This window comes from Passer montanus, unplaced genomic scaffold (genome assembly GCF_014805655.1).
Source record: "Passer montanus isolate IOZ18808 unplaced genomic scaffold, ASM1480565v1 scaffold7, whole genome shotgun sequence".
Taxonomy (NCBI): Eukaryota; Metazoa; Chordata; class Aves; order Passeriformes; family Passeridae; genus Passer; species Passer montanus.
This window is the reverse complement of record NW_024372147.1, coordinates 2,812,779-2,827,458: the sequence shown is the minus strand read 5'-3', so window position 1 is coordinate 2,827,458 and position 14,680 is coordinate 2,812,779. Positions and strand designations below refer to the sequence as shown.

Here is a 14,680-nt window from a genome sequence, read left to right as displayed (position 1 = left end):
CTGAGTGAACTAACACTACTGTATTTTGGTGGGGGTTTTTTGTTTCTTTCTTTGCTTTTGGGTTTTTTCTTTGTTTTGTTTTAAAAAAGGCAAAAATAAATACAGCACCTAATTTTTTCTAATAACAAGAAATAAGGGAGTGTCTTTCATAGTTATGAAGTATTATTTAGGGACTAGATGAGTTCTTTATATGATATTGTTAAAAACAGTCAAGACAATGTATTTTTTACTAGGTGTCACAGCTGTTTGGCATCTTGTATTTAAAGCCCACCTTTAAAAGTAGCCTAGAGTTAGTTTACTTAAGCAAAAAAGATGTGAGTTCACATCTCAAATGACTTGCGTCCTGATGACACCAGAAACAGTGACAAAAGAAAAATATCCTAAGACTAATTTGACACTGTGATTATTGTAGATCCTTAAAATTATTTAGACAACAAAATTTGTGAAGTTGTTCAACTTAAACCAACGTGACAGGTGTAGTTAAATAAACTGCAAATGTATTTATAAAAGTTACATTGATGACTCCTAGTAATCACTTGCTCTTTTCAGACAGCTGGATAAAGCTAGATTACCTCATTTTATCTTGAGTTTTCCCTCAAAAAATTGCTGAAATCTTAAAATTGCTACTACAAAAACATACATAGTAAAAATAACTCAGCTGCAATCTGAGTTAAATTGTAAAGGGATGACTTATTGAGGAATAATCTTGTGCCTTTCCTAGATCTGATTAATAGCCTATTAACTGTGTGGGAGGGAAAGAGTCTCACCATAAGGCTCTTCTGTGTGCTTTGCAAAGATGTTCATTGTGGTTCATCCTGTCTTCATAAGTTTTACAAACATTGCTGAATCTCAGGAATTTTTAGATAGTTATAATTCAGTCAATTAATACGCAAATGCTACTCTAAGCCTGTAGCACACTGAGTTTAATTTCACAGAAAACAAAATATGTTTTTTTAAATGCTATGCACACTGATGTCCTTACAGGTAAGAACATTGCTGCAAATGCTAGAATGAGGAATCCTTAATTATCACTAGCCAATAATAGGGAAGCAAAAGATTGTAAGTAATCCTTTATTATGCATTTTTATTAGTAAGTATTGGTATTTGGGGCATGCACACTAACACTGCAACAATTATATTTATTACAGTATTACAACAGAAATTATCTAAAATCTTGTATTTTTGCATTTTGTGAACACTGTTTACTGCTTCTGCAGTCTTACTTGAGATTCAAACCAAACTCCCTGGTAAGTCAGGCTGATCCACCTCGAAAAACGACCAGGCAAGATTTTGGCACAAATTGCTTTAAGTTATATTACACTAGGGGATGTCACCAGTGAAAACACAGTACCAAAATTTGTGATGCAACTTGAATTATTTCTGGAAAGGGAATAGAGTAATTCATTGTCCAGCAATTACTTAGAAGCAAGACAGTAAATAACACAGATGAAATTATTTTTTATAGTCTTATTTGTTGTTATTACTGGAGGAAGATCTAGGGATATCTTCTTTGTCCATACAGAATCAGTCACGCTTATAGCAAAAACCATCATTTAAAACCAAAGCCAGATTGAAATGCCAATGCATAGAATAAAGACAGCAAATTGTCTGGGACAGACCATGCTCAATGACTGATTCGAGACAGTCCAAGATGCTGCCATTCTTTGCTATGATTCTGCCCATTTCTTCAGGGCAAATGCCAGAGTAACACTTGAGTGTGCTCAAGTGTTAGCTGTTCCTTTTTCAGCCAAACACCAGACTTCCCACCAAAACACATAAATGGGTGCACCAGCATGTCTGTCAACACCACTGCAACAATGGCAACAGGTATTGGAGAAGGGATAAACAGTATGGAGCAGTTCTCACTGCAGCAGTTCTTCCCATGAACTGGCATCCCCATGAGCACGAATGGAGACTTTACCTTTCAAAAGGCAAGTACTGGAAAATGTCTGAGGTAACAACCTTTGCATTTTCAACAATGTGTAAGATAGGGAGAAAATTTCACTTCTTGCATTTGAATTACACTTGCAAAAGCTCAGACCAACAGCTGCCAGAGTGACATCTAACACCTAAGTGACATCTAATGCATAACTACATTGCAATCTAATGTATAAACATGTTGTCCTGAGACATTATATAACTCTTTTTTTGCACAGATTAAAAGCTCTAGGAGTCATGAGAAGAACTAATATACATACATACTCTGGAGAACTCTGGAGAAAAAGACAATTTTGTACTACTAAGACACCATTCCTTCTAAATGGAAGTATATTTCTAGTCTTGCCAGTAGCATAAAAATAGTTTTCCAAGACTAATACAAATTCATATGAAACCTAAGAAGACATGCACAATGCAGTTAACAAATATGTGGCATCCTGCATTCTGTGAAATTTAAGTGAAATTGTTTATTAATAATTTTATTTATGAATACTACTCCCACTGAAGTAGGAGCCCTTAATGAAAATCTATTTATGCAGATAACTAGTCTAAGACTAACAGGGCAATATGAGCATTCTGAACTGCTGTCATTGGACAGAAAAATAATTCAAATTCTGTGGGGCAAGGATAATTCTTCCATTTGACACATTCCCAAATTCCTCTGCTTTCACTGCAGAGGGCTCCTCTTCAACAGGGTAATAAATAAATCTTATTTACAGTATGTAGTTCACAGAACACAAGGAAAGATAACTTTCACTGCAAAGAAAAACTTAAAAAGGAACAAGACTCTAAATATTTCCAACTTTTCCATGTTTTCCATCCCTACCTCTCTCCATATGTTTATTAATATAAATTTAAGCCTTTAAACAAAAATACATATATAAATAAAGTTGCATATAACAAGGCATCAAAACCCCTACCCCAGTTTCAGAATCACAATTGTATGGACAGGCATTACCAAACAATGCTGAATTTGAAAGAACAGATCCTGGTGCAAATCCAACTCCTGGCTGAAAAACACTGATACAGTTAATTCTCATAAATTTTATTATTTTTTCATCCCTCTACTGAAGATGCTCTTCCCCTCTGAAATACAGTTTTATTTGGAACAACAAACACACAGAACATCGTCCTCAGTTAAAAACCTGGTATAACTTAGAAATGTTATTCTTATGTTCTTAAAGCCTTTGCTCATACAGAAGAAAATGAATGCCACAACTGGGTCACATCAGGTAAAAATAATTTTTGAAAAGTATTTTTCATTGCAAAACATGTCAATTCTGTAAACCACGAACTACAACTCTCTTCATTTCTCTATTAGATCTTATTTAAGCAGAGGCAAGAGGCAATAAGAATTAGAAGACGATAGGAGAAGATGAAGAAGTGTAAATTCCATACTTGACAGCTTGACTTTAAACATGAAGAATACAGAACCACAGAATAATTATTCAGCCTGGAATAGACCTCAGGAAGTCACAGTCCAATCTCCTTATCACAGCAGAGTTAACACTAGGTTGCAATCAGGCAAAAAGGTTTAAACCGAAATGCACTATCCCCCTTAAAGCAGTTGATTTGGGTCTATAGTTCATGTGCCTCCGGTAAAGTGAACATTTTTTAACTACGTGCATATTCAAGAAGAAAAACGGAGCAGCTGTGTAGCTGAATATACAGAGAGTGTACATACCTGACCTCTTCCTGTAGACAAGTACACTTAACAAGAAAACTTCTTCAAAATAAATCATGCCTATCTCATGGGTGAGTTTTATACAAGAGTCTAGTTCTTCTAAGCACAGGCTGCATTGGTCACTGTGCAAAATTCCTGAACTCTGAACAGACATTAGTAAGAATTTTCACTTAATACTGTGGCAAAACCACATAATCATAAGAAGCAAGAAACAAGTGCAAAAATTCATACATCATGTTATTATTTTTAATTTAGTAATTGAAGTGTTTCAGAGCAGGCACTACATTGCTTCAACACAACCAAGTATTGAAATAATGTCAAAAAATAACCTCTTCACCTCAGTATACACACGCGCATATACACAGACATACACAAATTAATTTAAAAAATCTGTACATATGTATTTTTCAGGAAGCAACTCAAAGAACTGTAGCACAAAAAATTATTTTCTGTACTCTAACACACTAAAAATTATAATCCATTTCTCTGAAGATAGGGTTTAAGGACACAAAATGCCATGCAGTACTATTTAGTAGAAAATGAAGTGGCAAATAAATTTATCTATTTAGGGCTTAAAGAATACACAGAATTCCTTAAACAAAACAAATGCAAATTTATCAGAAATATTTACTGTCCTTGAGCTATGCAGGCCCCAGTTATTCGTCTTAACTGAAGCTTATCCCCTTTGTAGAAAACAGCAAGTATGTGACTGGAAATTCAGGATACTTTATTTTCTGTTACTGGCAGCAAAGCTGGTTCAAGAAAGAAGTATCCTTGTTGAATCTGGGTCTGAAAGTCCATCATCTTGATTAGTTGCCTCATAATCACCTGTGTTATCAGCTAATTCAATGTCTTCATCATTACTCTCTGCACTGTAATCAACTTCTTCAAGGAAGCGAGGTTCATCTTCATCCAAAACATATGTAGTGGGGCTATAACAAACAAGAAGCTCCATTAATCATATTAAAAGTATTATTTGGATTAACACATTCAGACCATGTGCCCTATCCCTTTCCTGACATACAGTAATCCAAAAATTACCTCAGAAAAGGGGCAGATTACCTGAAATGGGACTGGCTTTTTAGTTGCTTGTAAAACAGCTGAGAGACAAACCCATGCTTGTAATGCTTTGAACTAATTAGTTAGTCACATACAACTCATTATCCAAATGCACCATGACAAATCTGCTACACTAATGGCCCATAAGAACTTAATGTAAATACAGCAATATCAGAAATTGCTGAAGAAGGATCCAACTACCTAAGGGCACAGCCATTGCTGTAGGGTATAAACAAACTGCTGTATTTTATTGAAAATAAAACACACTTCACTGAAAAGCATTATACTGATTATACATATCAGAGATGACAGAACAAGGAGTCAAGGTTACACCTACAATTAAGCTTCCACATGAATCACTTAACTTCCATCAGATTCTCACACATTTGTATCCTGATAAAACTTAAAATTTGTCAAGCATTGCAACTCTGAGGCAATGCTCTTAGTGAACTGATGCTCTGCCTACAGAATGGTCTATGCCCTTAACTAATAGCACCAAAGAAAAAGAGGATTAATACCTTCAGTGTTAACTGGAAAAAGATTAAAATACAACTTTCTGATCCTCTCACCTCCCTAGAACAGAGGAAGGGATGACGGGGGAGGCAGAAAAGTATTTTCCAGATCCAGTTTTACTTGGGACATAAAAAGCTATCTGCTTAAAAGCACTAAGTACTCCTAAATATTTCATAAGTATTTTTACATTCATTTTAAGCCCTAAAAAGGTTTTGTAATGCATTTTACCTAATAATCAAATCATACAGAACTCATACAAAACAGTGAGAATGTTCTTATTGAGAAACATCATAAAGAACCTGTAGAAATATTTGCATATTAATTTTAATTAATTTTCTCTGAAGATACAAAAAACCTAGCTTGGCTGTGGCTTTATAATTAAAAGGACTAATCACTGCTTCTTTCTAAAGACCTTTTAGGAGCTCAACTGCACCACTTGAAATCTGAAATGCTATCTCTATTCAATATAAATAAATTTCACAGTATTCTTCCTCTACCTGTAATTTCAATGACATGCCATATTGTAGTATTTTGTACTGTTGACAGTTAATTCAAATACTGGGAGAAAAACTGTTCCCAAGCTTAGGGGGGAAAAAAATATTTACATTCAAAACTATCTGTATCATGGTTCACTAAACAAGCCTGTACTCTAGTAGCGATGCGAAACAGAAAGCTCCACAAAACAAAATACTTCATAAGTTATTTAAGGGCAATAACCCACTGATGGTTAATGAACTGGGTGTTTAAAATAAAATTGTTTCCATTTAGGAGATACAAAGAGTGAAGAAAATAACCAGGATCTTTGCTAAGAAGTCTCATTCATTTCACGTATAGGGAACCCAACATACAATAAGGATACATTTTTTGCATGAAGCACCTGTGGGAGAACGAGCAAAGGAATACAAATTTTTTGTTCTTTCATCCTGTGATGCTTTCTGCCCTAGGAAGTCACCACCTACCAACAATTTCTTTAAGGAAAGAACAAGTCAGGGAAATAAAAAGTTTAAATGTTCAGTTTATTTAAAGAAACAAATGAAAGGGACTTCACCAGATGTATCACATTCTGACAAGTTCATAGATTTTTTTCAATTTGTGCTTCTAATCACTTAACACAGGTACTGATTAATTCATTTTTGTATGCAAGGAATCCACACTTCAGTTGAATCCACACAGAATAGACTGTGTAATTCAAAGGAAATAGAGCCACTAAATCTGAATGTTGACCAAATATTATGTAATAATTCTGAGCACTGACAGAAAAGTACAAAGAGCTATGTCAAGGAGAAATATTTAACCAGTGACAATGGAATGTTTAAGGCATTAGAGTAATCACTTATAAAAATTCATCTTAGTGAGGTATATAGAATAGTAAAGCTCTGAAAAATTCTATCCACTTTTTTTAGTTAATGCCATTATTTGGATACTAAACTGACATAGAACTGGACACAAAAGGAAACCACAAAGTTCAGCTCTTCAAAGTGTCTTATCATTTCATATAATATGTCCTGTATTATATTGTCTTGAAAAACATGGAAGTATACTTATTCAATATACTTTTTTTAATAGTTGGATACATTCATTTTACCTACACATGTATGTGTAACATGTAGGCATGCCCGTAACTTTTGAAAATTCATGCACTGTGAGCAGTTATAAAAAGCCAACCTGTTTGCTCTAACACATTTTAGGCATTTGCTCTGGCACATGTACATCCAGAACTGAGGGATATGTGTCACATTCAATAAAGCAAAAAATCAACATTATATGTCATTTTCTCTGTTCAAGAGAAGTACCATTAGAATAGATCAAAGATTAGAACGGATCTTTCTTAGAAAGCTACATAAGCCTTTAAAATAAAATCTGTCTCTGAAATCTACTGCATATTAGTCTTTGCATTCTGTTACCATCCAGAGCAACACGCCACGACTTCTCAATTGTGTATTACTCAAATAATACTATAATATTTACTAAGGTTATTTTTTCCATTTTCCCCTTCCTAAGTTTCCATTCCTCATAAAACTGTATCCAAACTGTGTCACACACTACTCATATATTTGCTTTCCCATGAGATGCTGTCTTTTGATGTAGCAAATGTTAGCCTTGAATATTTAACTTTTCAGTAATCTCTGTTCTAAAGGTTAGCATGAATCTGAGAAGTATAATTATTATTCCACTGTTTCACTGAAGCTGGATCACAAGAAATATAGAAATCAAATACCTAAAAAAAGTCTTACTGTTTAATCAAATTCTTTATTTGCCTCCCTGCTGCTCCCCACCCTCAGCATATCTTGTAGCGATATATTTTTAGCTGCTGTCATGCTGATTCTATGGGCTTTAATTTCCTAACTTTTCCCTTGGGCTCTTTCTAATTAACTTGCTCAATAATCCTTCTTCCTCTACTCCTACACCTCCTACTTTTTCTTTCAAAAGGAAACTATTATTTTTCTCAGGTTAGCAGAGGTTGTTTATCCCACACCTACAGTATCGTAATGTAAAGGATGCCATGATCCTTTCTTTGAAGTCATGGCTGTTGAAACAGAATACTAAATGAAATTCTGAAGTTCTGCATATTTTACCTAAACAACATTTTATGGGCAAAAAGAGGAATTCCTAAATGCCTGATTAATACACGTGATCTAATATTATGGTCTTCAAGTTTATGAAGAACTTGAAGAATATCTCTTGCATTTAAAAGAGTATTTTCTTCATCACCTGCCACTGAATACAACGAATTTAGGAATTAATACAATAGTTTCCTAGAATGTATTTTAATTATTAATTAAAGCATACTTTAATTATTAAGGTCAGCTAGGCACACACAGCACTGATAGCAGCAACAGCAGTGGCAGCCATGGCAAGTTCTGGGGGCTGAGCACTAGAACAAGCTGGGCAGAGCCTCCACGGTCAGAGAAACATGAGTAAGACCTGAGAGCTCCACCAGGAACCATCAGTTCTCATGAGTGAGGCTGGCAGGGTGTGAGTGTTGCCAGCAGATTCAAATGGCCGCGGAGAGTGCGAGCAACCAGGGTGTGGTGCCATGGTCAGGACATGGCGCAGCAGTTCTCCAGGAAGGACACACAGAAAAGGCCACATGGGGAGGAAGAGGAAGCAGTCTTCTTTAACAAAAATGGCATCTATACATCACAGCTGTCATACTAAAACCAAGAGAGACCCACAGCCACATTGGGTATATGTCTAGACCCAAACAGACTTGCGGAAGACTAAAAGAACCACCTGGATCCTCAGCTGCAGGAAACTCCATAATCTGAAAGCTCCCCCCAAGCCCTAAAGGCAGAGGTAGTTGTCATGGGTGCAAGAGTGCCCAGATAGGTAACCTGCCTTTTGAGCAGGTTGCCATGTTGTGTAGAAGCTCATCAGGCAGCATGTGATCTGGGAATCCAAGCAGGAGACTGAGGTATGGGATTATGCACTGACACAGGCAGAGAGGCAGCTGCTTTAAAACCTTAGCAACAGAAGGCATATTAGCATCCAACCCTGAGATAGGCTTGATTTATTTGCAAGGCAAGGGAGACTGGACTCTCATCTCTGCTTGGAGCAAAAGAAAGAGTCTCCCCCTTGCTACCAAATTGCCCTACATAACAAATATGACAGTACGAGGCTTGGAGAAGAAAACTCCACAATAAGTGGTCAAGAACAAGAAAAGGAGAATGCTACAAAACTGGTACAATGAACCATTCATACGAGTGCCACCAAAAATGCATGAAGCATGGTAATTACTGGAAATCCTCACTGAGATACATGGAAACAGCCATTTACCCTCCAGCCTCTCTAGCAAGATTTGCTGCCTATCAGGGCCACATTCATCATGTCACAAAGAGGTCACCAAGACAGGTAAAACCAGAGGATTATCAACCACTCCTACTCTTTCATGTAGGGTTGAATGAGGCTGCAACTATGAGACTGTGAAATAGCAAAAGGGATTTCAGGTCTCTTGGAAAGATGTTGAAGGGATCAGGAACACAGTGTTCTCTCCACACCTGGAGACTAAGAGCAAATCATACCTTACCCATCTGATGGTGTTTTATGATGGGATGACTACAACAGTTAGCATGGGAAGATCAGCATACATCACCAACCCAGACTTCTGTAAGGTCTTCAGTGTCCCATATGACATGCTTATCTCCAAATCAGAGAGACATGGATTTGATGAGTGGACTGTTTGATAGGCAAAGAATTGCCTGGATGGACACAGCCAGAGAGTTTTGGTCAAAGGCTCCATGTCCACCTGGAGGCTGGTGACAAGTGGGGCTCCCCAGGGCTCTGCCGTGGGACCAAGTGCCCTTTAAGACCTTCTTCAATGACACTGACAGTGAAGTCAAGTGCTCATGCAGCAGGTTTGCAGATGACACAAAGGTGAGCAGTGCAGTTAACACAACAGAAGCACGGCGTGCCATCCAAACGGACAAGAACTGGGCCCAAGAAAACCTCATAAGTCCAACAAGTTCCAGTGCAAGATTCTGTAACTGGATCAGGGCAACCCCAGTCATAAGCACAGACTGGGAAAAGAAGTAATTGAGAGCAGCCCTGCAGGGCCCTGTGGATGAAAAGCAGGACATGAGCCACTAGTGTGAGCTTGCAGCCCAGAAAGTCAACCATGTCCTGAGCAGCATCCTAAGCAGCATGGTCAGCAAGGTGAGGGAGGGGATTCTGCCTCTCTGCTCTACTCTTGTGAGATCCCACCTGGGACCCTGCATCCCGCTCTGAGGTCCCCAGCACAAGAAAGATATGGACCTTTTGGAGTGAGTTTTGAGGAGGCCACTAAGCTGCTCAGAGGGCTGGAGCATTTCTCCCACAAAGATTGGCTGAGAGAGCCAGAGTCCTTCAGCCTTGAGAACAGAAGGCTCCAGTGATACCTCCCTGTGATTTTCCAGTACCTAAACAGGACTTACAAGAGAGAGGAAGGATGACTTTTTATACAGTCAGAAAGGGATATGACAAGAAGTAATGTTATTAAACTAAAAGAGAAAATATTTAGACTAGATACTAGGAAGAAATTGTTTACTGTGAGGGTGGTGAGACACTGGAACAGATTGACCAAAGAACTTGTGGATGCCCCATCCCTGGAAGTGTTCAAAGTCAGGTGGGATGGGGCTGCGAGAAACCTAATCTACAGGGCTCCATCCTTGTCCATGCCGGGTGGGTTGGACCTAGATGATCTTTAATGTCCCTTCCGATCCAAACCATGTTATGACTCTATTATTTTTTAAAACAAGAGTACCTTACTATGTGTTTTCATTTACATTAATGCTCCAAACATATTAAAATTTAATAAACCTTTTCACAAACATGGTATATTTTTTCAAAATAATATTTTAATTGTCCCATAAAAGATATACTTGGGATTTTTCATTATCCACAAGACTCAATTACAGAAACGTTAATCCACAAGGTAGACGTAACCATTACCAATTTGAACCCCATGGAGATCAGAAGTTTTTTCACATGCCAGGGGATGTGTATACATTTTACAACTTCGGAACAAAAAATTAAGAAATATTCCCTGTCAAAGTATGGAGAGTTGCAGCTACCTGGGGAGTTGGAAAAGGAAGGAGAGAGAACTCTGAAGTACTAATAATTTCTTTTAAAACTGCTTTGTCATGGGAGGGGAAAAAAATCTTAGATGAGAAAGACAGCTACAAAGTATCACAAAGGAATTGTTTCTCTGTAATTTCCCTTCTAATTTCTCTTTAGTGTCTATATTCTCTTCTGGAGATTAGCAATCCTGCTGCAGAAGGCAACAGCACATACACAACTACAAGTGCTGTCCAGTTCAGCTGCTCTTAACTTATGTAGATTTTGTAAGTAATCAGGACATTTTCTCAAGGGAATTTCCAAGGCTCAACGGGATGTATCCAGCTCTTTTCTAAGCCATAAGAATCTGGACATCCAAATCCTCTTGAATAATTTTTTTTAGGTATCTTCACATTTAGAGTTACAGATTTCTTAGTCCACAGCTTAATCACAAGTATCAGCAACATGTTCTGTGTTCTCACCCTGAAATACATTTTATGAAATTCAAAACTGAATCAAATCAGCTGGGATTCATAAATCATTTACTGTGGGCCATAGTAGTATTTGGATCACACCATCAAGAGTAGAAGAAAACTTAAAGAATGGTAGGAAGAAACATATAAGCAGTTCATCACACTTGCTTTTTGCTTGTTTGGGGTTTTTTTCCTTGATTATTAGTTTCCTTATTTTGCCCTAGAGAAGACGAACAGTACTCTGAATACTACAGTCTACGCAGAATTAAAAGAAATCACTTTCACTGAGACCAGAGCAGAGGCTTGGTGCATGGGCACTGCTACCAGGCCCACAAGTGGAATTCTGAATCTGATTTTTAATAGCTTTTTCTTCCAACATTCAGAATGGGACAGACTCGACAAAAGCTGCAGTACAAGATGCCTTCTTTTTAACAAAGCTGTACTCCTAAGGTACTGGAAGAAAGTAAAGCTTCAACACTGCAGGAGAGTAAGAAGGAAAAAACCTTTAGTCCCAGGTGAAGAAGATTAGGAATACACAAATGTCTGGACAAAGTTAAGAGTTATCAAGAGGGAGGGAAATAAAATAGGGCAAAGCCAATTTCTACCTGACAGCCTAGGCAGAAATAATCCCTTATAAGACTTTGTACATACTCCCACTGCACATACCCCTCACTCCTTGCCTCACCAGTCTGAAGTTTTCTCTCAAGTGTAAGACTAAGTGCAGGAAATGGATTTTTCATCAAGTTTTTCCCCTTCCCACAGCTCCTTTTGGCTGTCTGCTTTTTCTACCATTTTCTAGACATGCTGGGTCCCAAAGCTCAGTCTGCTTCTCTGCTATAATTAAATCAAATTAACAAACACAACCACACCATGTTCTAGAACACACCAATGAGGCTCAAAAGAATCATTAAAATTAACTAGAATTTCCAAAAAGTGGTCAAGTTTTTGAGCAAAGGATAAGTCTAGTAAGTCCTAACAGTTATGAATGTGGTCATATGTTTTTGTTTCATTGCGTATAGACCACATCAAACCTGTCAGCACAACAACTACAATTCTCAATACAAGACCAGTATTACATTTAGTTTAATCTTTTCCATTTGGAATAGGGATGAAAATACTGTCAAATGGGTTGGAAATAATTAAAGAAAAACTAAGTGTTTTATTCATCACATAGAAGGTTAAAGTTCACTACCGGAGGGAAATAAATCTACTTACTGCTTTATTTTTCTTGTTTCAGATATGGTTCAAAATGAACTCATTCAAATTCAACCTATGTGTAATGAAATACTAGCAATATATTCAAAAATATTAACAAGTACTTGGTCATTATAATTACAACCTGGAAAACCAAAAGGATTTGAGAAATCCTCAAAATCATTTGCAAAAAATAAAATCAGTGCTTCTTTGTTTAAATTTGCCTGTTTAGTCTTGAAAACATTAAAACTGTGCTTTGGCAAAAAGTAATACCTATAAAATCCAAAAATAAAGGAAATAACCACAATCTCAGTAATTGCTCTACTGTAACCCTACAGGAATGCTACAGCTATTTAAAAATACTCTGTTTTATACTTCCTATTGATGAACTTTTAACCTGCTTTTCCTGTAGGTAGCTTCTCATTTGTCTCTAATGGCAAAAGCAGCAAATCCTGTGAGCATAAATAATGTATAAACAGTTATTTTGTTGTAATAGAAAAGTAAAAATTGAAGTTTGGGCACATAAAACAAGAAGCAGTGTGATTGTATTCTGACCCATGACTTCTCAGAAGAGGAACAGAAAAAAGCTTTGTAAACTTTGCTTGACAGGGATTCTTTGTATGGCTCTACCGCTCAAGTTAATAATAAATGCACACATTGGCCGAATTTTTTTTTTAAAATATGGCCTAAGGTATACAGCAAAACTCTGCTTCTGAGCCTCTGGAAACAAAAGAATGAGACCACCTCTTAACTTCACCTATGGCAGTATTGAGCCCTTTGGCAAAGAATAGAAGAAGATAATGTGCAAACTTGAATAATATATGGCACATTTACTGCTAATATTGGAGGTTCTGTAAACAAAATTGTAGTTTCTTATTTATCATAGAATCACAGAATGGCTTGGGTTGCAACGGACCTTAACAATTGCCCAGTTCCACCTCCCCCGCTGTGGGCAGGGACATCAGATTGCTCAGAAACCCAGGTAACCCAGAAACACTTTTCAGTCTTAATGCCATATTTTAAATTAAGCAGTTTGAATTCACACATTCAGTTTTTCTCACAGAGATTCTCACATAGTTACACAGTATTGCTAGGTGAACACAGAGAGCAATGTACCTATTTTCTCACTTCATGCTGTGTATTTTTCTGTTTTATGTTTTAGTGTTCTTAGATTTACATTTAATGACTTTAAGAAATAAAGCCATCAGGACTTAAACAGATGTTAACAGATTCCTCCAATAAACTTCAACATTTCTTATGTCAATGTTCCATATAGATTAAAAATATTAACTCTTACATGCACAGAATCTGATTTTTTTCCCACTCTCCTAATTTCTTTAGTGCAGAAGCACTTGATTATCACCTTTCACCATCTGTAGATTTGTAATACCCAAAGGTCATGTTAGGGGAAACCATTTAAAAAAAAATTCTAGGTATAAATTCACTTTTAATACACTGAATGAAGTTATTTAATCATCTCTCTGAAATTTACAATTTCATCTTGTGGTACAATTATTTTCGTGATGTTCATCATCTAGTCTTTTGGATGGAACTGAACCTGCTGGGTTTTTTTAAGTTCCAGAGTACTGGTTACTTTCTTCACAGATCAGGATTATAAATATTTCTACATAGAGTCTCAGTAATAGTAAGCTTATTATGAGCCCAATGTTACATTTTACCTGTGCTCATACATAGCTAAAAACGTTATGTTTATGTAGGACTAAGCCTTTTATCAGTGCTTTCTGAAAATCCAGGCTAGAACAGTCCCTGTGCCACTCATTTGCCAGCAATGAAATGTAAATCAAGTTAGAGGCAGTCTTCCCCTGCCTCCAGCATGGCAGTACTTCATATGCAATTAGTTTCCATACACAATAATTTTTTAGAGATAGCTGGATCAATGAAGCATTTTAGCTGGCAAAGGAAGTTCAAACTATGTGCATCTATTAATATACCAGGATTTGCTGTATTTCATAACATTAAAACAAGCTATGTGTTTCCATTTGTTGCTCTTTTCATCTAGCATTACTGACTTTTGCTATCAAAGAGAAAGTAAACATCCCATCTCACCCTTTTTTATCCCATTCTGATACTAAAGTGTTTTTGATGTGTGTTTAGCTTCCTAGCAAATGCTAAGGGGGGTGACTTGTGTATGACTTTCCTCAATTCAATAGATGCTCTCATATGGAAAATCCACCATAAGTAACTTTAATAAACAGAAATCCAGCACAGATTTTTTTCTAAAGAATAGCCATTAACTACATGTGAACTAGGATGCTAACATCAAACC

General features: G+C 36.8%; 1 protein-coding gene across 6 annotated transcripts in view; it reads right to left on the bottom strand.

The window, feature by feature from the left end:
• Nucleotides 1–1,055: 1,055 nt before the first annotated feature.
• AGTPBP1 (ATP/GTP binding carboxypeptidase 1) overlaps nt 1,056–14,680 on the bottom strand; it is a 66,567-nt gene continuing 52,942 nt past the window's right edge. For 5 of the 6 annotated variants that reach the window (XM_039729604.1, XM_039729606.1, XM_039729603.1 and 2 more), the window contains one exon: nt 1,056–4,554. In XM_039729604.1, the coding sequence (XP_039585538.1) occupies nt 4,380–4,554 (175 nt within the window). In that variant the 3' untranslated portion in view covers nt 1,056–4,379. The remainder of the gene's footprint in view (nt 4,555–14,680) is intronic. The other variant, XM_039729609.1, reaches the window with a different exon arrangement.